We start from the raw sequence: 25,235 nt of genomic DNA on the forward strand, positions 1-25,235 counted from the left end.
GATACATTAAAATGTACTATTTATTAAATAAAGTTTGAAAGGAAAGGATGAATAAAAATCTCTGCCATCCAAGATACAGTCAGAATAAATCAGCAAACAGCACTTAACTGTTAAACAACATCAAAGCTATAAAAATCTAGATTTTTCTTAGCACTGAAAGAAATATAGCTGTTATAATCCAAATAGGTATAAGGAATACAATAGTAAATTCCTGAAAGCTGCTCAAAACATCCAAAATTAGTCAAGAAACCACAAAACTGCACCCTTAGCATCCTCAATGCTTGAAAGAAAATACCATTAGGAAATCAGAGAACACTCTTTTATGTATCATGCCAAGGTCAGGAAAAGGCAGCTACAATATCAAACTTATCTAAGATCCAAAAAGTTAAAAGGAGTATTTCACACTCATTTTAAGAGTCCAAAATCTTCTAATGTTTATATTTTACCTGAAATGTATTTCACTAGAAGTGTACACAAGTCCCACCTAAATATAAGCTCAAAAGTGGAACATACTCACTCCTGCGAGTGCAAGACGCAGGTGTTCTTCATTCTGTCCTTCCCTTGACCTAACTAACTAGTCTCAGACAATTCCTGGGCTCTCAACATCACCTCAGTAACTAGTACTATCTGCTCACAAAAGCAGCTCATGTTTTGTTTTTTTTTTTTTCTCATTTATTTTTATTAGTTGGAGGCTAATTACTTTACAATATTGTAGTGGTTTTTGTCATACATTGACATGAATTAGCCATGGATTTACATGTGTTCCCCATCCCGATCCCCCCTCCCACCTACCTCTCTACCCGATCCCTCTGGGTCTTCCCAGTGCACCAGGTCCGAGCACTTGTCTCCTGCATCCAGCCTGGGCTCAGCTCACGTTATTTTAAAGAACTTCTGAAGCTTAAACACAGGAACAACATAACAATCCTTTTCCCTCCCTGACCCTGGAAAAGCACATATGGATTCACCTGGTCATTCACATTACAGAACAGGTTTCTGTCTGACTTCAGTCACTCTAAAACCGACTTTGATCCATACCAATTCCAAAATTCAGGTTACATGTAAGAGTATATTTTGGTGTATTTAGGGCTTTTTCCAACTTTCAGTTGAGTGCACACAGCTAAGCAGTCTGAGAAATGTGACATCTGCAATACAAAGGAGACCAATTCAAAGGAGGACGGAGAAGGACAACAGAGAGGACATTTGGACTCTATAATTAGCAGATAACAGATACACACATTTCTGTCAAAAAGATCCAGAGTTGTCTGCAACCATGGACAATTTTACAGCTGAGAAACTTCTGGAAGCCTGCCACATCAAAGAACAATATGGACTAGTGAATGGTCCTTCACAAAGTACAGGCGATTGAAAAAATCCCAGAGAGGGTTGAGGAGGGCAGGGAGAAAACTGAAGAAAAGAAAAAATTAAGCTGTTTAAATTATGGCACTTATATGACACAGGAAATTGATATAGGATATATATTAACCTTCTATTTATGAAAACTCAAAAAAAAAGGAAACAGATCTAATAGGGAGTCAGATTTGTTCTTCCCTATTACACTTCCTTTAAAAAAAAAATTCTTCTATTTAAGGAACTATTTCATAGTAATAACCAATAACCATAAATAAAATATCTCCCTAAAAGGAGTGAGGGGCAAATAGAATAAACAACTGAACAGGCCAAGAGCACAAAAAGTGATTTTTTAATAAAGTTTTATCTCTCAGCCCCATTTCTGATCATCTATGCTCCTTTTGAAACTCATTTTTATTTTTTTCTTTTTGACAGTATCACTGGTGTGGTAATTATGTTTGAAGCTTTTTCAGAGGATTATAATACAGTTATTTCATTTCTTCAAGAAAAAACATCAAAAGCCCTACCTGATATTAGAAATGTCTCCCTTTCCAGCTACAGCTGCCAAAAATGAGAGCTCCCATTATAATAATATGTATTGCACTAGAAACATACCGAGACTTGACACCTAGTAAATTTTAGGAAGATATTACCAATAAAGTGAAATACCAAGGAATCTGTTTAAAACTGAACCAAACTGATTTTATAAAAATGCTAAAGCCCAAATGTTCAAATAGAATCTTAATGCTACAAAATGCATACTGATAACTAAAGTCTCTCTTAGAATATTTGACTTTTCCAAAGTCCTCATAATCTGACCTAATTGAGCTTTCCCATTTTTAATGAGAAACTCTAACACTATCCTTTAGGAGTTCCCTCACCAAGTCAAAGATAAACTTTTATCTTCAGTGGTTTAATTCATTTCCATATCACCTCACCAAAGAGAGCTTTCTTAAATAAATACAAAGAAGTTATGCTAAGGAGCCAGTATGGTAATATCCAATTTGAATTCTAGACTATCAGAAGATGTGCAATTACATTTTGGAAAGGAAGGAGCCCTTCTATTTTAACTTGCATTGTATTCCTCCTAGCAGTCATGCATAGGAATGATGATGATGTTAAATCTCATTAGATACAGATTTACTATTTTCCCTACTGCTTTCCCATATTGCTAATATTATAAATAGTACCTGCTTTACAAACTGTAATAAGCTCATTGCAGCTACCAAATTTAAAATACCATAAATCTATTAGTTGGGGGGGGTGGGGGTGGGGGTGGGGAACTGCTTCAAAGCATTTGAGGAACTGAAAGAGATACTTTTATTGTTAATGAAAAGCCACACCTGTTGACCAGTATACAGCCCAGTGGTAAAGAGGTCTAGAGTCAGATTGTCTCAAAATCTTGGTTTCACTGTTCACCAGCTCTGTAAGTGACCTTGGATAAACTGCTTAGGTTTTGAGCCTCAGTTTTTCATCTATAAAAGGACAATAATCCATGGCCCTCACAGTTATTGTGATAATGAGACAATAAATGTAAAGCACTTGGAATAGTGCCAGCATTTAACACATAAGAAATGTTATTACTTTCACTATTTTTATTTTCTTTTTTACAATTAAATGAAATAGATCAACAAAAGTAGAGTAACAGCTTCTTAAAAGATACTGGTCGGCTAAATTGTAATTGAATGACTTCATCTCTGTATAGTGGCCCTTTATATCATAAATGTCCTCCCACAATGTGAATTCTTCAGACGTCTAGCACAAGAACAATGATAATCTGCCTTTCAAATATATTAGAGCAAGTCCTATATACATGAAGCTATAGTAGAACTAGTCTACATACAGATCCAAGTTCAACAGCTGAAGCAAAAACAATGGAAAAGAAACTATATATATATATATACACACACACATGCATATATATAGGTTTTTGTATAACAAACTCAAAAATATTTTCTACAGTATAAAAATGTTCACATTGGCTCTTTGACACTTTAGATGTCTTTGAGAATCTGATAAAAATTACAGACCCTGACACTAGAAAAACATGTGGATACAAACGACTGTTCTATTTAAGGGGAATTGTTAACCTACCTACCCCAAACTCATTCATGGACCCAGGATAAGAATTTCTATTACACTGACTTGGAAAGTTCACAGGGTTTTAAACTATTTACCCCTTGTAATCTCAAAGGGCAATATAGTCTAATGTAGTTCTTATTATATTTTTCAAGGAAAAATGCCATTGTAATATACAATGGAAACAATACAGTACATTCTGGTCAAAGTGACTCGATCTGATTTTCATTTATGTTTATTTGTCCTCTTTTAAGAATTAGATTATGATTACTCAACACAATTCCCAAATTTCATCAAATAAAAATTATAGGACACATTTTCTCAGCATTCCTTGTTATCGGATGATGCTAACTGGACAATTTAAAGAATAGCATCACAGAAAGAGCAAAAACAATTTGCATGCTAAGCAATAAATCACTCTGTTCTCAATTCTAGACACCTCCAGACAGGAGTCTTCCCTTAGACTAAAAATACTTTTGTATAGATGCTGTATGAAAAAAATATAAGAATGGCAAAAATAACGATGAGCAAGGTTAAAGAGAAAGATAGGAAAGGGACTGTGGAAAATCTGTAACGATTCCTTTACCACAAGTTAAGATATTCCCCTGGATCACAAAATTATTAAAACATGGTATTAAATTGCCTAAAGCTGCCTGAATTAGTCCACGTACCTGATAATTATAAAGCTTTAATATATTAATGCCTTAGAGTAATGTATATATTTTTAAAACAAAGACATCCAAAACCATCAAGAAATGGCTCTATATTCCCTTAAGGAATTTCCTTATGGAGTAAGCTTTTACAAAAATATTTAATGAGGAACAGAAGTACTCAATGTGGCTGTGTCAGAAACAGAAATTAGGATTTAAGTCACCTGCTGTATTTTCTTGAAACAAATGTTATTAAAAAGAAAATTTCATAGGTTTACTTACTTCTTTCTTTATGCCCACATTCTCTCACAAAGAACTGGGGGTTGGCTACACACAAACGCAAATACCACCCAAGGATAAAATAAATGTTGAGGAAAATTAATAAAATAGAAATACAGTTAAAAAATAAATGCTAGGGTTTAGATTAGTCCATGGAAAAGCAAATCACCTGGTCCCACTTAGTTTGCAAGAGCTGAGCCTCTATCAGCTTAACACAATGAGGGAAGCAGGGGCTAGCAAGGGCAATAATATCCAAAGAGGAAAAACAAGTCCTCAGGAGCACAGCTTTTCCTGACACTGCTTCTATCACTTCTGAAAATGCAGTTCGCTCATACAACAATCACCCTGTCTATCAACAATGGCTAACAGTTTACAAGATGTAAAGTTATTAATAGCTGACATCAATACATCCACTCCCTCAAGGGATAGACAGATAAACGGGAGGGCTGAAACCATTATAAACAATTTGTTGCTGCTCTATTTTGGGTTTAGTTTGGGTGGTAACTTCAATAGCTTTGAAATAAAACAAAGGATAACCCTATATAACCAGAGATTTTAAATTGCAGCAGTAACTTTAGGAGAAATCTGCCATAAATGTATAACTATCCTGGAAATAACAGAAAGCCCAGAGAAACCAACAATTAAAAGATAGATACAGGCGAGACAAAATAAATATTCACTTTCACCAGATGAGAAAAGTGAACAAGTAATAAATGACTTTAAATTGAAACAGGCAGGATTTAGGTCACAAAGTGAAACAGTTCCAGTAATGCACAAGCTATCAGTATTAAAATAATTAGTCTTAAGATTCTTCTCGGAAACAACAATAAAGAGGAAAATAAATCAATTATACCTCATAAAGCTAAAAAAAAAAAAGTAGTAATTTAAAAAGAGAAAAGCATGCAATGGCCTTTCTTGGATTTTTGAAATAAATATATGATCTTGCCTTGAGGAAAGAGTAAAGTTATCTATCCTGGGCCCTTCAAGCACCCACACATTAGCAATTAAGAGTTCAAAACACAAATCACATAATCATCACATTAAATTCTTAGTCAACCAATGAGGAAGCCCTCAATACGTTGTAGAACAATATAGAGCAATTTATATTGTAAAATAATATATATATCTTAAAATATAAAAGACTGCTCAGAGGCAAAACATTTGATTTTATCACACTTAACCCAGAACTTGCGTCTGTGTAAAACTTAACTGAAACCGTACAAGTCAAATGGACAATATTTAGAGTACTGACATTTCTGTCTGCACTTACCTGATCTTTCTCATGGGGAAGAAGGCTGACAGGTGGGAGCGAAGATGGGAAAGCACTGGGGTACTTGGGAGCCCCTTTGCCATCTAAGCCTCCGTAATTGACCCTGTACTGCGGTCCGTCTTTCAGTAACCTCCCATTGTTCACTGCGCGTTTGGCCCCCAGTCGCAGCCGCTGCTGAAAGGCTGGGTTGGTGGTGGTGCTTGTGAGATCACTTTGACTTCTGAGATACTTCTCAATGTTCTTCAGGGAGGAGCCATTTGGCTCCTCCAGTCCTTCAATTGCTCTCCTTAGAAGTTTATTCCAATCCACGTTGCGCAGATCATTGCATGATCCTCTAGACCCCTTGGTTGACTTAGGAAAAGTGCCTGGTTTAACTGATGAAAAGCGCCCAGGATTGTCTGGGTCCTTATAGGAGGCAAGGCCTTTGTTGGTGACTTTGAGAACTGAGCCATCCTGAACGCTGAGTTCCAGCTGTTCAGAGACTGTCTTCTTATCCAACCCATGGGAAGTGCTGACGGCATGGCAGATTCTCTCTTCAGAGGGCCTTTGCTTTTGCTTTTTTATTTTCTGTATAGCTTCAAGAATCCACTCTGTATAAAGTGGGTTTGCAAGTTTTACCATGGTTGACAAATGACTTCTTCAGTACAAAAGTTACCCATAGAGGTTCTCCTTGTATTTAACAGAACTTGCACATTTAAGTCACTTACAATTCAACAAATGGGCAGACTATCCCAGACCATATTAAGCAACATCTCACAAATATCCATCCTTTAGAGATTAAAAAGAGGATGAACAGGCAAAGTTGATAGTTGTCTTATTTGACCAACAGGAAAAACTGCATTCGAGTGAAGAACATCTTTAACCAGGAAATCAAGACCTTAAAAGATAAAAAAGAGGGAAATCTCTTAATAATCAAACTTCTAAAAGTAAAGTAAAAGACTCTTTTTCAAATGCAAAATGACCACAGAAATAATGACAAGCAGGTATTATATAACAAAGCCACAATGATTATATTTTCCAGCCAGAAATTGGGTCACAGTCTGAAAAGGAATTTCTTTTAGGATTTTTCATTTGTTATTTATATGAGTAGTTTATGGGGCATTTAAGAGATCATATCTAAGTTATCAATATTTATTTAATGGATAACCTTCATTGAAATTAATAAAATTACATGTTAGTGGTTCAAGATATGTATCTACCATAAACATAAAATCAACACCAAAATAAATCTACGGTGCAAAAAATTTGATGGAGGGGATATCCCTGGTGGTCCAGTGGCTAAGACTCCATGCTCCCAATGCAGGAGGCCTGGGTTTGATGCCTGGTCAGCAAACTAGATACCACATGGTGCAACTAAAGATCCCAAAGGCCACAGCTAAGACCCAGCACAGCCAAATAAATAAATATTTTTTTTTAAAAAGGAAAAAACTCTGATGGGAGTACATTAAACGTAAAAAGAATCTTAAACTTAAAAAAAGAAGAGCAATAGTCCTGACTTTTCTATTTCAGCTAAACATTCTAGGTATTTCTCAAGTCTCACACATAAGAAAATTTCCCACTGAGTCTCTGCTACAGAACCATGTTCCCCGGCCCTTTGAAGAGGTTCTGTAACGCTCTCATCCACAGGTTGGAAGGAAACTGAAACTAATGTGGTAACATAACCCATCACCTTTTGAATAATGGAGCCCTCTAGGTGTCTCTACCCGCTTAGCTCATGAAACTGCTCAATTCGAGCAAGGTTTGTACACATCCTATTCCAGGTAGACACTGATACTGCTTTCTGAGAACCTCCTGATATACACAAAAATCCCCTAGATCTCCCATCTGGTATTGAGAACACCTGCCAAGAGCACCGGCCAAAGCACCCTGGCCTGGGAGTTGAGTCAGATCTGGGCTCTAATCTTGCTCTTCACAGATGAAATCCACATCTTAAAACTCTTTTTCAAACAGTTTGAAGTTTTCAGAGTGTGCTCACATATAACTTGTAATCTGCAGGATGACTCTATGGGTAAACTGAGGCTTGGGGAAAGGTGGAACACAGGGTAATAGTCAGTGGAAGACTCCAAGCTCACAAGCCTTTCTTCTACACTTAAGTCAGTTCTGCCTTCACCTGAGCCTCAACTGCTTGTTCCAGCTAGTTCTTCCTCTGCAATTGAGACTAGTAGTCCACATGCTGGCCCTACCCACGTCAAGCAGAGAAACCCTGGGAAAATGACTTAAGTTTCTGTCACTTTACCTGTAGAGCAATAACAGTATATCCTTCCAGGACTGTTGAGAGAATTAAGTGAACACATTATCTAATACACAGCACAGAACAGCTATCATCATTTCCACTTAATACAATGCCTACACTCTCTGAAAAACGGCTCATAAAATTATAAAGTTATCTCCGATTGTTTATTTACATTTAATGTACCTCAAAGGGTAAAATGAGCTTCCCTTGTGGCTCAGGTGGTAAAGACTCCACCTGTAATGTGGAAGACCTGGGTTTGATCCCTGGGTTACGAAGATCCCCTGGAGAAGGGAAAGGCTACCCACTCCAGTGGCCTGGAGAATTCCATGGACTGTATAGTCCATGGGGTTGCAAAGAGTTGGTAAAACAATTAAAATAAAATAAAAATGAAATAAATAAAATAAACATTTAAAAAAGAGTAAAATAATGTTTTTCCCAAAAATTTAAGCAGATACACTGAAGAATTTAACATTTGCTTTCAAAGATTCTGTTACTAAAAAACAACTGGACCACTGAACTATACTAGCTCAGTCAGCTTGAAAGTGGCAGTTTCAAAAAGGATTTGTCCTTTTTGCAATTAGTATACTATAGTTTCACTCTATTTTTCTCCATTCAGATTTAGAAACTTGGGACTAAAGAGATCTTTGAGGTCATCCAATCCAACTTCTAGTTAAACAGTAAAAGACCCCTTGTTCAATTCGTCAAAAGATGGGCCATAAAGTCTCAAAATACTTTCAGTGATTGAGAATTTGTCACTTCTTAAGACAGCTCATGCCACTGTTGGACAGCTCTAACTGTAATATATTTCTTGCTCACAGGAGCTAAAATCTTTCTTCCCATAACTTCCACCCACTAGTTCTAGTTCCCCTGGAACAAACTCAAGAAATTCTTTAATACTACGCTCCTTCTTATATTTGAAAACACAATGAGCCTTCATATATTTGAAAACAAGTATCTTTTGAAAACCACTACAATCAAACCCCATTCTACCTCCAGTCCCACCTTGGACCACTCATATCCCAATTCCTTAACATGCCCACACATTACAGGTTTCCAAGCACCTCCTTCTCATGCTCACTCATTAGTTTGGCTAATGCTCATCTTAAAATCTGGCAGTCCAGGCATTATCCAATTATAAATGCAACCCAGGGTTACATAAACTTTCTTACCAGCCCTGCCACACAACTGGCTCATGCCAAGCATGTAGTCCAACTAAAAATCTCAGATATTCTTTCAAAAAAACTGTTAAGCTGAGGATTTTCATTCTCTACCCCGTACAAATTTAATAAATGCTCAGATTTTTAAACTTATCACAGTTCATCTTATTGGTTTGAGTCTATCTTCCAACTTGTTAAAAACTGTTTTGAATCTTGATTCTGTCATCTATGTCATCTGCAAATCTAATAAGCACTCCCCTTTGTGGCATTACATAAATCATTGACAAAAATGTTAGACTTGGAACACAGTGTGTTTAAGAATGAAATCATTGGCTTTCATCGTGCAACCACTTTCAGGACAGAACACAGGAATCATTCTGCTTTAGTAAGTTCAGAACAGGAAGCTGATCTTTCCAAAATAAAATGGTTCGGGGCAAAATTTCATTAGAAGACATTTTACCGTGTCCAAGTAATTATTTCATCTTTCATCATTTATTCAGGATGAATCAACTAATTTAATTTGATTGCACAAAATACAACTGCAGGAAGCAGGAAAAGAGGTCACAGAAAAGTATCTAATATTGCAAAGTTGCTTTCGGGCATTTTGGTTACACAGGCCAATGAACATACATTAAAACAAAATACATTTCATAACTAATACTCAAAATACACCTTCATGACAAGCTATTACCATAATCCTAACCCACAATCAAAAGAACTGTTCATCTCCATGACCAACACATTTCAACGAGACTGACATTTTTACATCTGAAAAATACAATTTCAAAAAAGGGAAAATACCAGAATTGGAACTCCAAGTGTTTTAACAGTCCGTGACAAAAAAGAAGATTGTCCAGATCGTCAGGCAAATCTGCCAAAGGAAAAAAATGTAAATGTTAGTTCGGGCATTAGGACACCCCTTAAATTTAGTAACCATCTCTGGATCTCCACGCTACTCAACCCAAACAGACACGGTGAGTTTATTGGTACGCTCTATTTAGTGATAAGTTAGCTCTCTTTGACAAAAAGCCCCACAACAAGTACCTCAGGAAGTAAACTTCCAGGCTTCCTCAAGGCTAGACCTGTCCTCCAAATTTTAAAAAATGAGGTTTGCGATAGAGACAAAGAATTTCATCATTTAAAAAAAACCAAACAACTTGCTATTACTCAAGTAGTCAGGCAGGTATAACATTCTGTCTGGATGGGGAAAAAAAAAAGGTCAAACATTGTTTGAAGGTCAATATTAACTTTCCCAGGCAACATTCGCTATTTATCCCAAGGGTCATCTGGTATCTAAGCACTGACTGAACTATCAAGATATGGCCAATAGCTGCAACTAAGAGAAAGATGCACCCGTTTCCACAATATGTCAGCAGAGGACACATTTCAGGGTGGTGATGGTTAGTTACTAAGTTGTGTCTGACTCTTGCAAACCCATGAACCGCAGCCCGCCAGGCTTCTCTGTCCACGGAATTCTCTAGGCAAGAATACTGGAGTGGACTGCCACTTCCTTCTCCAGGGGATCCTCCCAACCCAGGGATCAAAACCGAGTCTTCCGCGCTGCAGGCGGTCTCTTGCGTCGCAGGCAGATCCTTTGCCAATTGAGCCACTAGGGAGGCAGAAAATAAACGTGAAACACTGCGAATGGCCGCACTTTGACGCTGCACAAAACCACCGAGCAACCTGAGCGCCTCCTTCTCCCCTCCCCTAGCCACAGACACACACCTCACTCCTCAATGTAATCTCACAATCAGCTCTCATCTGACACCAACCAACCGAGTTAATTAGGCAGAAGCAGATGTAACTCAGCAGCTCTTTGCTACAAGCTGAATCAGTGTTAAAAACATACACACACAGAGCTAAGTAAGGAACAGAATCATAAGTCTCTTATCTTTAGCCAATTCTCAACTAAACACATGTATATTATCCACTTTGTATATTATCCACTGCACATTTTTTTAATCTTAGGCTGGTTTGTTTCTGACATCCCACTGGCCCCACTGTAAATTGGTATATGTTAAGAGAATAGATTGAAAATTAATTTAATTTTAGTCTAAGCAATATTTAACTAGAAAGACAAATCCAAGGCAAAAAAAAAATGCATAATTCATTAAAAAGCCAGTTAGAAATGCTTTCCGCCCCCTGCCTCCCCTGATTCAGAATTATCCACATCATTTCTCTTTTCCAAAGCCCTAAGATTGGTTTCACAGGTAGACAGCACATGCTATTATAAGTATGACCCTAAAAACCGTTATGCTGTTTTCATTTTTTTTTCTATAAAAGCCTGAAAGTTGGACTAAAAGGCTATCAAAAATAAGAATGAGTCATTCCAAATTAATTCTGGGGACTCATGCTACATCAAAATTAAATTTACTCTATTTTCTAAGGTTTTGAATCACTATTTTTAACCACAAAGTAACATGAGTAAATTACATGGTTGTATCATACAGTTTTTAATAAAACACTATTTACATCATTCATTACAAACTATTCTAAACAAATCTAGAGAAATGCTTCGTCCAACACTGAGCTTTTGGCTTCATTAGTATTATAAAAATATCAACACTATTCAGAAATACTCATGTCAGCATAAGAAGAGTCAAAATACCCTGGATCATAAATTATATGTGAAGCCTCCTCTAAGCTTTTACTAAGGCTGTGTGTTGTTTCAAAATCAATGTCATAACACTCGAGTCATGAGATTGCGGGTGAGCCAAAAGCAGTGGTAGAAAAAAATAAAGATTAATAGTAGAGTTTACTCTTCTGTCATACTGACAAAACAGATATTTTTAGCTCTCCCACTTTTATAGGCTCCTGGATTTTTTCATAGCCTATTATGTAATTGAGTATGGACCCACAAATCTTAACAATATCGTCTGAAAAAGAATATAGACTGTTTAAGGGAAGAGGACTTAACTTCTTTCCTTCTATAACCACCCAGCACAGACAACTAGCACAGTTGCCCCAAACAGCATTCTCAGTGAACAAATTTCTGGGACATCAGACATCATCCACACAGTAATACTGGTTAACTTTCAAATCCTGCATGCAATTACTTCTCAAAATTAATGCTCAAGGCCCAAAACATGTGAACTAGGAGGTGAGGTTATAAACACTATCAAAGAAAAACCAGCAAATTTAGTGAGATATTGTTCTGCGTGTGCAGCCCTATGGTAGATGCTGTGGGGATAAGAAGCAATTCAGCACAATTTGGTAGTTCTTCAAAAAAAATTAAACATAAAATTACTGTATGTTCTCACAATTTCACTTCCAGATACACACCCCAAGGAACTGAAAACAGGGACTTAGATAAGTACATGTACACTCATGTTCATGACAGCACTATTTCCAATAGCCAAAAAGGTAGAAACAGGTCAATGTCCATCAACAGATAAATGGGTGAATAAAATATGGCATATCCATACACTAGAATATTATTCAATCATAATAAGAAATGAAGCAGTGGGGGCTTCCCTGGTGATCCAGTGGTTGACAGTCTGCCTTCCAATGCAGGGGACATAGGTTCAGTCCCTTGTCTAGGATGATCCTATAGGCTGAGGGGCAACTACTGAACCTGCAGTGGTGAGCCCATGAGCCACAACTACTGAAGCCCACACACCTTGAGCCCCTGCTCTGCAATAAGAGGAGCCACGGCAATGAGAAGCCTGAGCACTGCAACCAAGAGTAGCCCCGACTCACTGCAACAAGAGAAAGCCTGTATGAAACAACGAAGAAAAATAGCACAGCCAAAAATAAAATTAAACAAATCTTTAAAAAAAGAAAAAGTGATGAAGTAGTGATACATGCTACAACATAGACGAACCTCAAAAATACGTTGTGAAGGAAGCCAGACACAAAAGGTTACATATCATATAATCCCATTAATAAGAAACTCCTAGAATAGATAAAGCTAGAAACAGAACATAGATTGGTGGGACCTGGGCAGGGATGGGGGAGATGGTGAGGAGAAACTGCTTAATGGGTAAAAGTGAAAAGTAGTGAAGGTCACTCCGTTGTGTCAGATTCTTTGTGACTCCCATGGACTATAGCCTGTCAGGCTCCTCTGTCCATGGAATTCTCCAGGCAAGAATACTGAATTGGGTAGCCACTCCCTTCTTCAGGGGATCTTCCCAGTCAGGTGTCAAACCCAGGCCTCCCACACTGCAGGCAAATTCTTTACCATCCGAGCCACCACGGAAGCCTGGCTTAAGCGGTAGGGGCTTTATTTGGAGTGATGACAGCATTTTGAAAACTACACAGAGGTCATGGTCACGTAACACTGTGACTACACTACATGTCAGTGGATCGTTCTCTTTAAAATGGTTTTATGTTATATGAATTTCAACCCCCATTTTTTTTTTTTAAGAAATAGAGCAATAAACTATAATAATAGCAACCACTGTCTGACACCTACTGTGGGCCAGGCACTCTACATAGGTTATCATGTGCAGACGCATGTCAGGTCGCTTCAGTTGTGTCTGGCTCTTTGAGACCTCATGGACTATAGCCCGCCAGGCTCCTCTGCCCATGGGGATTCTCCAGGCAAGAATACTGGAGTGGGTTGCCATGCCCTCCTCCAAAGGATCTTCCCAACCCAGGGGCTGAACCCGTGTCTCCCGCAGCTCATGCACCGCAGGTGGATTCTTTACCGCTGAGCCACCGGGCAAGCCATAAATTACATAGATTATCAAGTAAACCTCAAAACCACCCTGTAAGGTAGCACTGTTGCCCACATTTTGCAAAAGAAAAACAGATTTCTGACTGTCAAGACCTCAGACCAGTAAGTCATGAAAGATTTTAATTCAGATGCTAAACACTTTCCTGTCTCTCTATTGGTTTTCAAACTAGGCTCCTTGGAGCTCTTGTGAAAAGTGCCTGGGCTTTCAGAACCACCTGCAGGTGCCCTTGTGGGTTACACACTAGGGCCACCACAATCCCTGCACCGAACAAAGCATCTCTGCCTTAACTATTCTATATTTAAAGGACTTCTCTATAATATTCACTTCAAAGAAGGGGCTCCTCTAAATACAGAAGGAACAAAGTCTGAAAACAACCGTGACTATTCCTTGGTAGTGCGGATGGGGAGAACATCCCTTGGACGGATGGGACTTAAACTGGACCCTGAAAGGGAGAACTTAGATTAACTGCCTGGTCTCTCCACAGACACCTCCCCAGAAGCCCTACATCACTTTGTCTAACAGGAAACTTTTAGCTTTCTTATCATTTGGCATTTCTAATCTGTATTTTGCTTACCTCATCTCCTCTACTAGACTGCAAAATTCTTAAGAACAGGACTTATGTTTGATTCATCTTGGCATGCCCCAAGATTTCCAAGGACCACAACTTGAACGTAAGAGGGGTTTGATGCCTATTTGTTAAATGAATGCACCAGTGAATGAATGAAGGGAAATCTAGCAGAAGGCACAGAACAAGAATGAGCTGTCAGAATGGAGGGATACTGAGTCCATGTGCATGCCTGGAGAGGGGATGTGTTGAATAGGAGTAAGAAATAAAGTTGGACGTGACAAAAACCAGGCTGAGGCATGTGAACACGACAGATGAAGTAACAGAAAGCCAGTGCAGGAGTAGCAACACAACAAGGTGGAGTGGAATGCAAGCACGTACACGTACACACATGCACACACACACACATGTGTTGAACGTTTGAATAATTCTGGCTATGGTATCCATCCAGTATACGTTGAAGGGAAAGATGACTGAAGGAACAAACAAAAGCAATCAGTATTTCTTTCTTTCTTTTTTTTTTTTTAGCAATCAGTATTTCATCTCCCCACATATCAATCTTGTTCAACTTATATTTATGAGCTTAACTCAGCAGCAAGCCCAGAGCAGGCATTCCATAAATGTTAGCTGAATTGAATAATTAATTCCCATCTTTTTAGAATAATACTAAGTTCTTTCTCACTACTCATTAACATAAAGTTTTCAATTCAAAAGCTAATAATGTTTTCCAAGGATTTCTAAGAGGCTAAATCACCATGAAAATTATAATTTCAACTAATACATATTATATTAATTGGAAGTTTAATTTTTCATGTCATGCTCTCCTAGTTGACAGTATCCTTGTTATGTCATTAAACTATAATTGTGTAAATCTGCTTCAACAAACAGTAACTGAACCATCAATAAACTATTATGGCTTCCATAATCCCTAGCAAAGATTAGTTTCAACATCATCATCATAAATTAGTAGCGACTCGTCCCAAATCTCCTGGTGAAGCCTATGAATTCCGTTTGCATAGTCATCCCTACATTTAAGTGCTCAACAGTTTCAGTCTCTAAACTTTAATCACACTGTTAGGAACCTCACAGGAAATTTGATCTCTTGTAAAACAGGATTTTAGAGACAAGATGAAAAGTCATTCAAAGTCATCAGGCCTTTGGAGCCAGGGTACACTGATTAGTAATAATGATATTATAACTAAGCACTTTCACTTAAGAAATAATCAGCTGAATTTAGAGTGACTTTTTTTTTTTCTGACATTTAAAACTTCCTATTCAATTCTAACCTCAAGTTAGCTTTAGTTGGGTTTTAATGACAAAGACAAAACCAATGTATTTGGGGAAAAAAATCTGACATCTTAATTTTTAAAAGATTATTTTGAAAATACACATCATTTCAGAATTCTGCATTAACTTTATCACAGACAGTTTCAAAGAGGATATCCTTAAAACAAATTAAAGCTGCTGAGAATCTCAAGAAAATTACAGATCTATTTTTAAATAGGAACACAAGCACATACATACATTTGCATACAATTTCAAGGGCTTACATATTTCTCTACTGCCCACCCAAGGACCTCTAAAGGTCCACTCACTAACTTTACTTACTGTAACACACACAGAGAGGTTGATAGTTTTACCCAGTTTCACAATATTATCTCTATATGTGCTTAAAGTAAAACATGTTATATTGAAAAAAAGAAAGTTATTATCATCGGTTTTGGATACTGTCAAACAGGCTCATGAAATCTTATTCGACAAGGCAATGTGCTATGATGGGATGAATCTAGAGAGTTCAGGAATCAAGTCCCCACTTTGTCAGCTACCTAAGCTGTGGGACATAGGGCACATTACTGAGTCAATCTATGTCTCAGTTTTCTCACCTGTAAAAATGAGAAAAATGTAGTTTTGCAGACTGTAAAGAGGAATAAGTGAGATAACAAATATGAAAGAAGCAAGGCGGAGGACACATAGCAGGAACACAATAAAATGCTAGCTCATAAAAGGAAAAAGGGCAATGCAGTCAGCTAGAGACCTGTAAAATCTAATCTAGCTGAACTTCTGTCTATATGACCATTTTCTCCTATGAGACAGGGAAAGTCAGCACCTGGCTTAGTTACAGTTGCAGACAAGAAAAATTCAAGACAGAGAACAGAAAAAAGTGAAGAAGAGCAAAAAGACGTTTGAAATGGTGAGGATGGGGTCAAGAAGAGTGTATTTTCCTCATGATCATACACCTTTTAAGGTCAGTAAAGATTACAAGATAAAACAGATAGGAGAATATCTACTTAACCTGAGGGCAGGAAAAGTCTTAAAACAAGACACAAAAAGCACTAACCATAAAGAAAATACCATTAAATCTGACTCCATTAAAATTAAGAAGTTCTGTTCATTAAAAGACACCACGAAGAGTGAAAAGGCAAGCCAGAGAATGAAGGAAGGCATTTGCAACACACACAAAGGACAGAGTCTCATACTTAGAGTAAGAACTACTAAATAGCTATAAAAAGACACAAGGACCAATTTACAAAAGAGGGGAGAGGTGCAGGGACAGACTTGACCGGGAACTTTACAAATGAGGAAATCCAAGTAGCCAACAAACAAATGAAAAACTCCTCCTTATTAATAAGGTAAAGGCAAAGTGTACCAGATTGGCTAAGCTGAAAAACTAACAAGACTAAGTCAAGTTGGTGAGAATAAGCAGCCAGGGAACTCAGATATAGATACATAGATATACTGGGGGAAGTATAACCTGGTACAACTCTGGAAAATAGTCGAACTGGTACCTTAGTAAAGTTGCAGACAAGTATACCCCATGACTAGGGCAACCATACAGATCATCATCCAATTTCAGACACTCCTGAGAATTAAAGGTGTTATTCCTGGAGGAGGAAATGGCAACCCACTCCAGTATTCTTAGACAGAGGAGCCTGGGGTCGCAGAGTAGGACACGGCTGAGCACTATACAGTTAACACCAGGACAACAGGTATAAGCAGCATTAACAATCATGCTGCCTACGAAGCAGCAGCTCCATCCCCAGGTGGACACCTCAGTCGGAGACCGTGCACATGCATACCAGGTGATGAGTAGGGAACATTGGCAGCTTAGTTCACAACTTCCCCACACTAGAAACAACTCAAATATCCAGCAAGAGTGGAACTGACGAGGCTTCCCTGGCGGCTCCTAGTAGTGGTAGAGAACCTGCCTGCCAATGCAGGAAATACAGGTTCGATCCCTGGTCCTGGCAGATCCCACATGCTGGGGAGCAATTACGCTCACATGCCGCAACTATTGAACTCTGTGCTCTAGAGCCCAGGAGCCACAACCACTGAGCCCCTGCAGCCTACAGTCTGTGCTCTGCAACAAGAGAAGTTACCTGGAATGAGAAGCCCATGTACAAAAGCCACCATTAACCACAAACTAGAGAAAACCCACGAGCAGCCAAAAATAAAAATAAATAAATAAAATTATTTTTTAAATGGCTACCTGGACATTTCAAAAAAAAAAAAGAGCAAAACTAATGATAGAAAAATTGTGGAAGATTACGGGAGTCCCATGAAAAGCTGCTTAACAGCATTCTGGAAAAGCAAATTAAAGCACTACAAGGAAGAAATTCTCCCATTCACTAGTCATTTACTATTCTACATGCGAAGACTTGATCACTGCAGCTCACACATACCTCCTTTCATAAAACAATTCCTTTTCTCTCACTTGATACAAATACAGGGATCTGTATACAAGAACACTGAAACTATTGTATAGAGAAGAGATGAAAAGTCACTTGTTAGGAACTCTGGCATTTAAAAAACCGTTATCGTTGGCTAAGTCTTCTTCTGACTGGTATTCAACAGTCCATGCAAGTTTCTGAAGTGTTTTATTTATCCAACTTCCTCAACTACCTTCCAATATTCACCTTATTTTACTTTTCCCTCCCCTGATGCCTTGTATCTGACAGTTCCCACCTTATCTGCACAAGTGGTGTGAGAGATAAACATCTGGTGTAACAGCTAAGACATAACATTCACTCTACTCAAGAGGCCTGGGCTTGACTAGTAGGCAAAATTTCAACTGACCGTGTCATCACCACCAGCCAGTCAGTCTCCTAAGTTCCTCCTTTAATGGTAAACCCTCCTTGTGTCTTTATCTTCTCTTTTTAACCATCACTTCACCATCTCAATCTTTGACCCTAAGCTCAAGTTCTCAGGTAAGAATCTTATCCTTTATTGAAAAATGCACTATCCTTTTCTTCTGGAAAAAAAAAAAAAATCCTGCCCAAATTCATTTTGATAAATGTGTGAAGAATTTATGAATAAAAGAATGGAGTGTTTTACTTCAAGATTATCCCAGAAAATCAATGTACTTTACTCACAGTCATACAAAACACACACACACACACCTTTTTTGGAGTACCACAGAACTGGAACACTATCTCGGTGTAAGTTATTCCCATTAGCTACTCCCACCTCCTGTCCATATATGGAGGAGTCTTCATATGCTCTTTACTTTGAATTTCCAGGTACCTCCACCCAAATCTTAGTTCACGGGTACTCTTTTCCTATTTTCCGCATTTGTAATCTAGCCCCTCCTCTGCCTTTGCCCTTTGTCTCCTACCACTCCCTGCACTCAATTCAGACCAAAGTACTTACAAATTCAAAAATATGCAAACACAAGGAGCCTCTTTCTGAGACAGACATCCAGTTCCCCCTTTGCTGACTCCAGCTCAAATTACACCCAAGAAATCCAAAGTGTGTGCCAAGTTGCGTACCCATGGGTTGTAGGCCACCAGCTCCTCTGTCCATGGAATTTCCCTTCCAGGCAAGAATACCGGAGTGGGATGCCATTTCCTACTCCAAGGGATCTTTTGGACCCAGGGATTAAACCTGTCCCCTACCCTCCTGCACTGACAGGTGAATTCTTTACCACTGAGCCACCTGGGAAGCCTCTAACAACCCTGTTTCCCACACTAACATCTTTCTTTGCCCATCTACCCTCCCGATTCAATCCAAATCACATTCGCCCAACCCCACGTACCTTTCTTCACACCTGTCACCTTTTCCCACCTCCTGAACCTCCTGACTCCTAACAGACTTTCTGTTAGATATATTTTGCGCAAGGGTCACCTCGGGGCAAAATATACGTAATAATTTAGAATATATCTAAATTCTAAGTAGGCTCCCTTGGCATTTAAGTTTGCTCTTCTGTCTTCCAGAAACTCTCTAAAGAATATCCGTTTCCCATCCCTCCATGTTTTTTCCAAGCTTCTATACCCCAAAGCTAGCAAACCTTTCTATTCTAGCACGCCGATTCACCCATATACCTCCTTCCCCCCATTGTAAATGCACCTGACCCCCCGTTTCCTCAATACTTCCTCCAAACCAGCATCTACTCTGCACCGCTTTCTCAGCACTACTCCATATCCACCACACCCAAATCCATTCTTACTCTGCCCCCCCTCCCCCGATATCTACAAGTTCAGCCTGCTGCACCGTTTCACTTGCCCCTCGGTCCTCCCTCTACATCTCCCCATCCTGCACTCTCCTCACCCTCCCTACTGCACCTGCTTGCACACCTCGTTTCCCCTCACACCCACCCCCTCCCTGGGAGTGTTCTTCCCAGACACTCACTGGCCCCCCACCGTTCCTAGTAGGTCCCTCCCACTCAGAAAACCCCTATGAGCCCTAGCCTTCCGACCACCCGAACCCCGCCCCCATCCAGATATCGCTCCGCCCCTCTACCCTCGAGCCCCGCCCCCTGCCCTGGAGGTCCCGCTGAGGGGCGGGGCCTGTCCCTCCTCCCCTTTCCCCCGCCCCCTACCGTCACGCTCAGGGGCAGCCTGACCCCGAGCGGCCCCGCGGTGACCCTCGCGCAGAGGCCTGTGGGAGGGGCGTCACAAGCCCCCTATTTCCCCCTCCCGCCCCCCTCCCGCCTAGTCTCCTCCCCCTGGGAACGCGCGGGGTGGGTGACAGACCTGGCCGCGCGCCACCGCCACAGCGCCTGCCGGGGGCGCTGCCGCTGCCTGAGAAAAAAGCCGCGGCTGCCGCCTGGAGGAGGTGCCGCCGCCTCCGCCACCGCTGCCGCCGCCGCCAGGGGTAGGAGCTAAGCCGCCGCCATTTTGTGTCCCCCTGTTGTTGTCGTTGACATGAATCCGACATGACACTGATTACAGCCCAATGGAGTCTCATTAAACCCGAGCCACGGTCCCGCCCCAGCGCTGCTCCATTGGACTAGACCGCAGACACTTAGGGCCACCCGTTGGCCTAGGAGTCTGTCCGTCACCCACACACTAACCACTCTGCAGCCCATTGGGGCAGGATCCTGCCGGTCATCTCGCCTCCGCATAGGCACACCCCTCGACCCATCAGCCCCCCCTCCGGTACCACCCCGGGGGAGGGCCCACTGCCAGTACCAATCAACAGGCCGCCTGGCCCGCCTCTTCTGGGCACCTATTGGTCCAGCCTTTTTTCTCTCGCCCAGACACCGCGCCACCTCTACTTCCACCTACCCGCCCCCTCTACCTCTAGAAAGGGATTGGGTCTACTCGCAGGAGAGGTACTTGGCCTTATTGGCTGCAGACGACGCCAATCAAAGGGCCTTTTCCCTTCCCCCTCCCCCACTCAACCCCAAACCCCCTAGCCCGCAGCTAAAGTTTGTGTGAGAGCTGATCGCTGGCGGCGGCCGCAGGATTTAGGGGTGGGCGCGGGCGCGCGCGCGCGGGCGGGCACGCGAAGTTAAAATTCGAGGTTCTCAGTCGCCAGCTCCTGCGGTGGAGCGCGCGGACGGGCGCGCCGCCTGGAGCGTTCCATCCCGCCCCCTCCTCCACCTTCTCCCGTCCTGTCCCGGGCGACTACTCGCCCGCCCCCTGGCTCGCATCCTTACCCCCCACGCACCCCCTAGCTTGCAAGCCGAGGCCGGGTGCAAGCAGTATGATGTCGCTGCAGCCTCCTCGCCATCCCATGCCGAGGGGGAGCAAGCCCTTACCCGCCGGGCGTGCACCCCCCGGCTCCACACTCGCCCGTGTCTGCAAGCACGTGCACCGTTCGCCGCTGCCTCCAGCCACCCCGGTCCCGGGCTAACCTCGCCTGCAGCCCGGCCAATCGCTTGCTGCCCTTTGTTGCTGCAGCCCGGGTCTCCCCGCTGCCTTCCTCAGCCTCCGCCTCGTCCTTTGCCAGCCGCCCGGGTCCGCAGCGCCGCGCTCCCCCCGCCCGGGACCCACCGCCGCCGCCTCCTTCTCCTCCTCCGCCTCCTCCTCCTCCTCGGCTCCGGGCTGCAGCGCACAGAGCCCGAGGCAGCGCCGCCCAGCCCCGCTCCCCCCGCGCCGCCAGCTAGCCCGCCCGGCCCGGCCGGGGGCGCAGCCTGGACCCCGCCCGCCCCAGTCCCCGCCCCGGGGGTACCTGCCTCCGCCCTGGGGGGGCTCCGCTTGCCGCCCTCGGGGGAGGGCGGGGATGCCGGTGTCCGCGGGAGGATGGGGACGCCTGGGCCGTTTGGGGCGGGGAGTGTGCCCGCCAGGGCTGGGACTTGAGAGGTGCGGTCCTCGCCAAAGCGCCCCCCCACCCCCCGCCGCCGTGGGTCCCAAACTTCGTCCTCCGCGGGGCCTTGTACCCTGGGCGGTCGCGGCAGTTTTGGGGTGGGGGATGCTTCGGGAGCTGTGTCTACCCTGATCAGGAGGAAGAGGGAGCAGTGACATTCAGCGACTGCGGACAGGGCACGGCGGCGGCATCCTTGGGTGGGAGTGGGGATGTCAGACGCCGCTGGAGGGGGAAGCTACCCCTCAAGATGCCCTCTCCCGGTCTGCGAGGAGCTGGAGAGCTCTGAGCTGCGTTCTCAGTGCTTTCTTGGGCGATGCAGCCGGGTGGCAGAGGGGCTAGGGGCGGGGGGGAGACGGCTGGGGGGGCCCTTCCCCCTCTCTTCTAGCCGGCGCTCGAAGGAAGGCTGATGGCGAAGTTCGGTTTTCCAGGCTTCCCCTGGGCCCCCCGAGTTCCTGAGGCCCACAAGAGGGAGGCTGGGGGCTCATCTGGCCGCCCAGGCGAGGCCACTTTGACGCTGCCCACATGCCTCCCAGCGCCGTCCAGACTCTGAAGAGAGACCCTCGTTCTTCCCGGAGACCGGTGGGATGCTGACAGGGGAGACTTCAGAAAATAGTAAAAGTAGCCTTGAGAAATGGCTCCTCGAGAGTTTGAGTACGAAGTTTCCCTTTCGAGGCGCCATTTCTTCGTGAGGAGGAGAACTATGACTCTGTAAAAGAACCAAGTTTCAGGCATGGCGGCCCAGGTGGGAAACCACCTGTTGAGTCGAGTCTGCCCCAGGGCGGTCTTGGGCCCTGGCAGGGTGACACAAGGTACCAGGGAGAGGAGTCCCCGGCTTCCTGCCCTCGTTGACTCTAGCATCCTCATGGCAGTGACCCTGCAGCAGCAGCATCTTCAGCTCCGCATTAGCAACCACTGTGCAAGCTAGGTAGGTACTTTGTTAGAGCAACTTCTCTCAAACAAACAAAAGCAGCAGCACAGCACAGTCATCGATTGCAGAGCTAAAACACACTTCACTTTTTAAGATGGTTTGCTTCTCTAGGGTGTGAGCTGCCCCTACTTACATGCTTCTTGGCAGCAAGGTGAGAAAGAGCCAAGACAAAGGGTGCAGAGTTGGATGAAAGGACAGAAGAGGGGAGAGGGGGAGCAGAAGAGTTGTAATACTACACTCAAAACTGTCACCGGTTCCATTATAAATCCCTTTTATAGGTGTTTTATTACTTGGTTGTTAGTTTTTAAAACACAAACCTCTTTAGATTAAATCTTGGCATTCACAGGCTCAGCTTGGGGAAACAAAACACAGGGAAAGCGCTCGGCTTGGCTACTTTTGAGTTACATTACTGATAAAACAAACAAACAGCAGGTTGGGTTTCCTCATAGCCTCTCTCTACCTCTTTTATTTAGTATCTTCAGTAGCCGGCTCAAGGTGAATTTTTACAAGCCATTAGTTTATAATTCAGTCTAGTTCATTTAGGTATTTCAAAGAGAAGGACATTTATAAGCTATGCTTTTTTTTTATAATGCAGGTGCTGGGATTTTTATTCTCCAAGAAATTACTAAGTAAATCTAAGAATCCTGGCACACACTTAAGCCTTTATGTTCTGTTTTTGTTTTTTCCCCGTGGTCTGCCCAGATGCACTTTTATTTTGTAACTTAGATTTGAGCCTCCCAGCCTGCATTTTATCTCAAGCAATAAAAATAAACCATGTCTTAATTAAAAACAAGTTTCAAAACCCCAAATCTGTACAAACTAAAGTATGCTAAAGAAGCAACCAAAGACAATTAAAGCCAAAAGTCCACATTTAAGATGTCTTCAGCCAATGAATCGTGGGAGATTTATGAGCATCTAACACTTGTTATCACTAATGAGTTAGCCAGATGGATTTCTAGTGCATCAAGACCTGAACAGACACCTTAGATAGAAAAGGGTCTCATTTGCCTAAACTTGTGCTCCTGTAACTCCAGGAGCTGGCAAACACAGAAGATGGAAGTATCTTTACCCAACAAATTGATGGTTTTTTTTTTTTTTTTTTGAAGTTCTTTTCTTAATATAGTTCTCTAGCAGGGCATGGCAAGGAAAGGGACTGTGTTGCTTTCCCAATGATACTCCCCTCTAAGGTTACTTGTCCTTTGAGAAATCCTGGCTCTTCAGATAAGTGGGACTGGAAAGGATAACAGAGTCACAGCCAGAGATACATACTTAATGCTTCCTCTAAACCTCTCTTTATCTATAGTATCTCAAAGCCTCAGCTGAGCTGAACAGCTCAATTAAGATGTTAACCTAGAAATAACTTGAAAACCAAGCACAGTGCAAAATTTGCAAGCTGACTGGACTGAAGGATTATGAATCCAGGGGCCCATCTGATGAGTCCTCCTCCCTTCCCCAAAAGAGCTGCCAGTGGGCGCCACTGACCAGAACTGCTCAGTGTGGCCCATAGATCAGCAGCATCAGAATGATCTGGGAATGAGTGCTTAAAACACAGATTCTTTGGCCCAACCCCAGATTCTGATTCAGTAGGTCTACAGTGAGTCTCCCAAATCTACATTTTTAGCCCATGACTTGGCTTGAAGCTTATGATCCCTGATTTGACAACTACTGGCCTAGGCTGAATCCTCATCTTTCCCAACTGGAAAGTAATGTTTCTTTTGTGAGCTTCTTAGCCAGAAGTTTATAGTCCCTAGTATACTGAGATGATTCCATGGTCTGACCTATTTGTCCTTGAATCCTGAGTAAGAGTAAAAAAGAATGCAGAATAGCTTCAGGAGCTGAAGGGAACTGGAGGGCTTGATCTTTTGGGTTTCTTTACTTGCTCTGAAGCAAGTCACACAAACACTCTGATAAGAGGGATCATATCCACAGATGCACTAACAAAACCTTATGAAAGAAACTGAGTAAGGGAGGCAGCAGGCAGAGACCCTGAGCTGATCTGTCCAAGCCAAAGCTCAGGATGAAGTCTATTTACATTCAATTAGTCACTTAGAAAAACAATGGTCTCCACTATCCTTTCCACCTGCCACTGGGACTGGAAACTGTATCCCCTCAAGGTCACAGTGTCTGGTTATGTCAGTCAAGGGCAAAGGGGGTGAGGGATGATCAGTCAAACCATTAGTTTTAAATAGGCTAGCAAATTCAAGCTATAGGTGTGGATGAAAAGTCTGCATTGTTTTAAATACAAATATTTTGTACTCTTACCCCATTAGTTCCAGCTTAAAAACTTTTAGGGTCATTTAAAAGCATTCTGAACCAATTCTACACTCCTTAGTCTATCTCTAAGGCTACATCTGCACCCAACCATTATCTCATCTCCAGCTTCTCCCAGCCCCACACACTCCTCCGTGCCCAGCACACACTGTTCCCTCTGCAGTCATGCCTGCCCTCTCTACCTTACTTGATGAAGACCTTGGAAAAAAGATAGCTCCAAATCCCTGCTTGGCTGCTGCCTCTTCTGTGA

At 42.1% G+C, this 25,235-nt stretch overlaps 1 protein-coding gene across 6 annotated transcripts in view; it reads right to left on the reverse strand.

The window, feature by feature from the left end:
* The window catches only part of KAT6B (lysine acetyltransferase 6B), a 181,167-nt gene extending 159,634 nt beyond the window's left edge, over window positions 1-21,533 (reverse strand). For 3 of the 6 annotated variants that reach the window (XM_043476490.1, XM_043476487.1, XM_043476485.1), the window contains exons 1-3: window positions 21,335-21,533; window positions 9,817-9,886; window positions 5,626-6,502 (exon numbers count right to left, since the gene is read on the reverse strand). In XM_043476490.1, the coding sequence (XP_043332425.1) occupies window positions 5,626-6,246 (621 nt within the window). In that variant the 5' untranslated portion in view covers window positions 6,247-6,502; window positions 9,817-9,886; window positions 21,335-21,533. Of the gene's footprint in view, window positions 1-5,625; window positions 6,503-9,816; window positions 9,887-20,228; window positions 20,598-21,334 lie in introns of those variants that run through there. The other 3 variants (XM_043476484.1, XM_043476486.1, XM_043476489.1) reach the window with 3 other exon arrangements.
* Between the last annotated feature and the right edge of the window lie 3,702 nt (window positions 21,534-25,235).

The sequence above is a fragment of the Cervus canadensis genome, chromosome 8 (genome assembly GCF_019320065.1).
Source record: "Cervus canadensis isolate Bull #8, Minnesota chromosome 8, ASM1932006v1, whole genome shotgun sequence".
Lineage (NCBI taxonomy): Eukaryota > Metazoa > Chordata > Mammalia > Artiodactyla > Cervidae > Cervus > Cervus canadensis.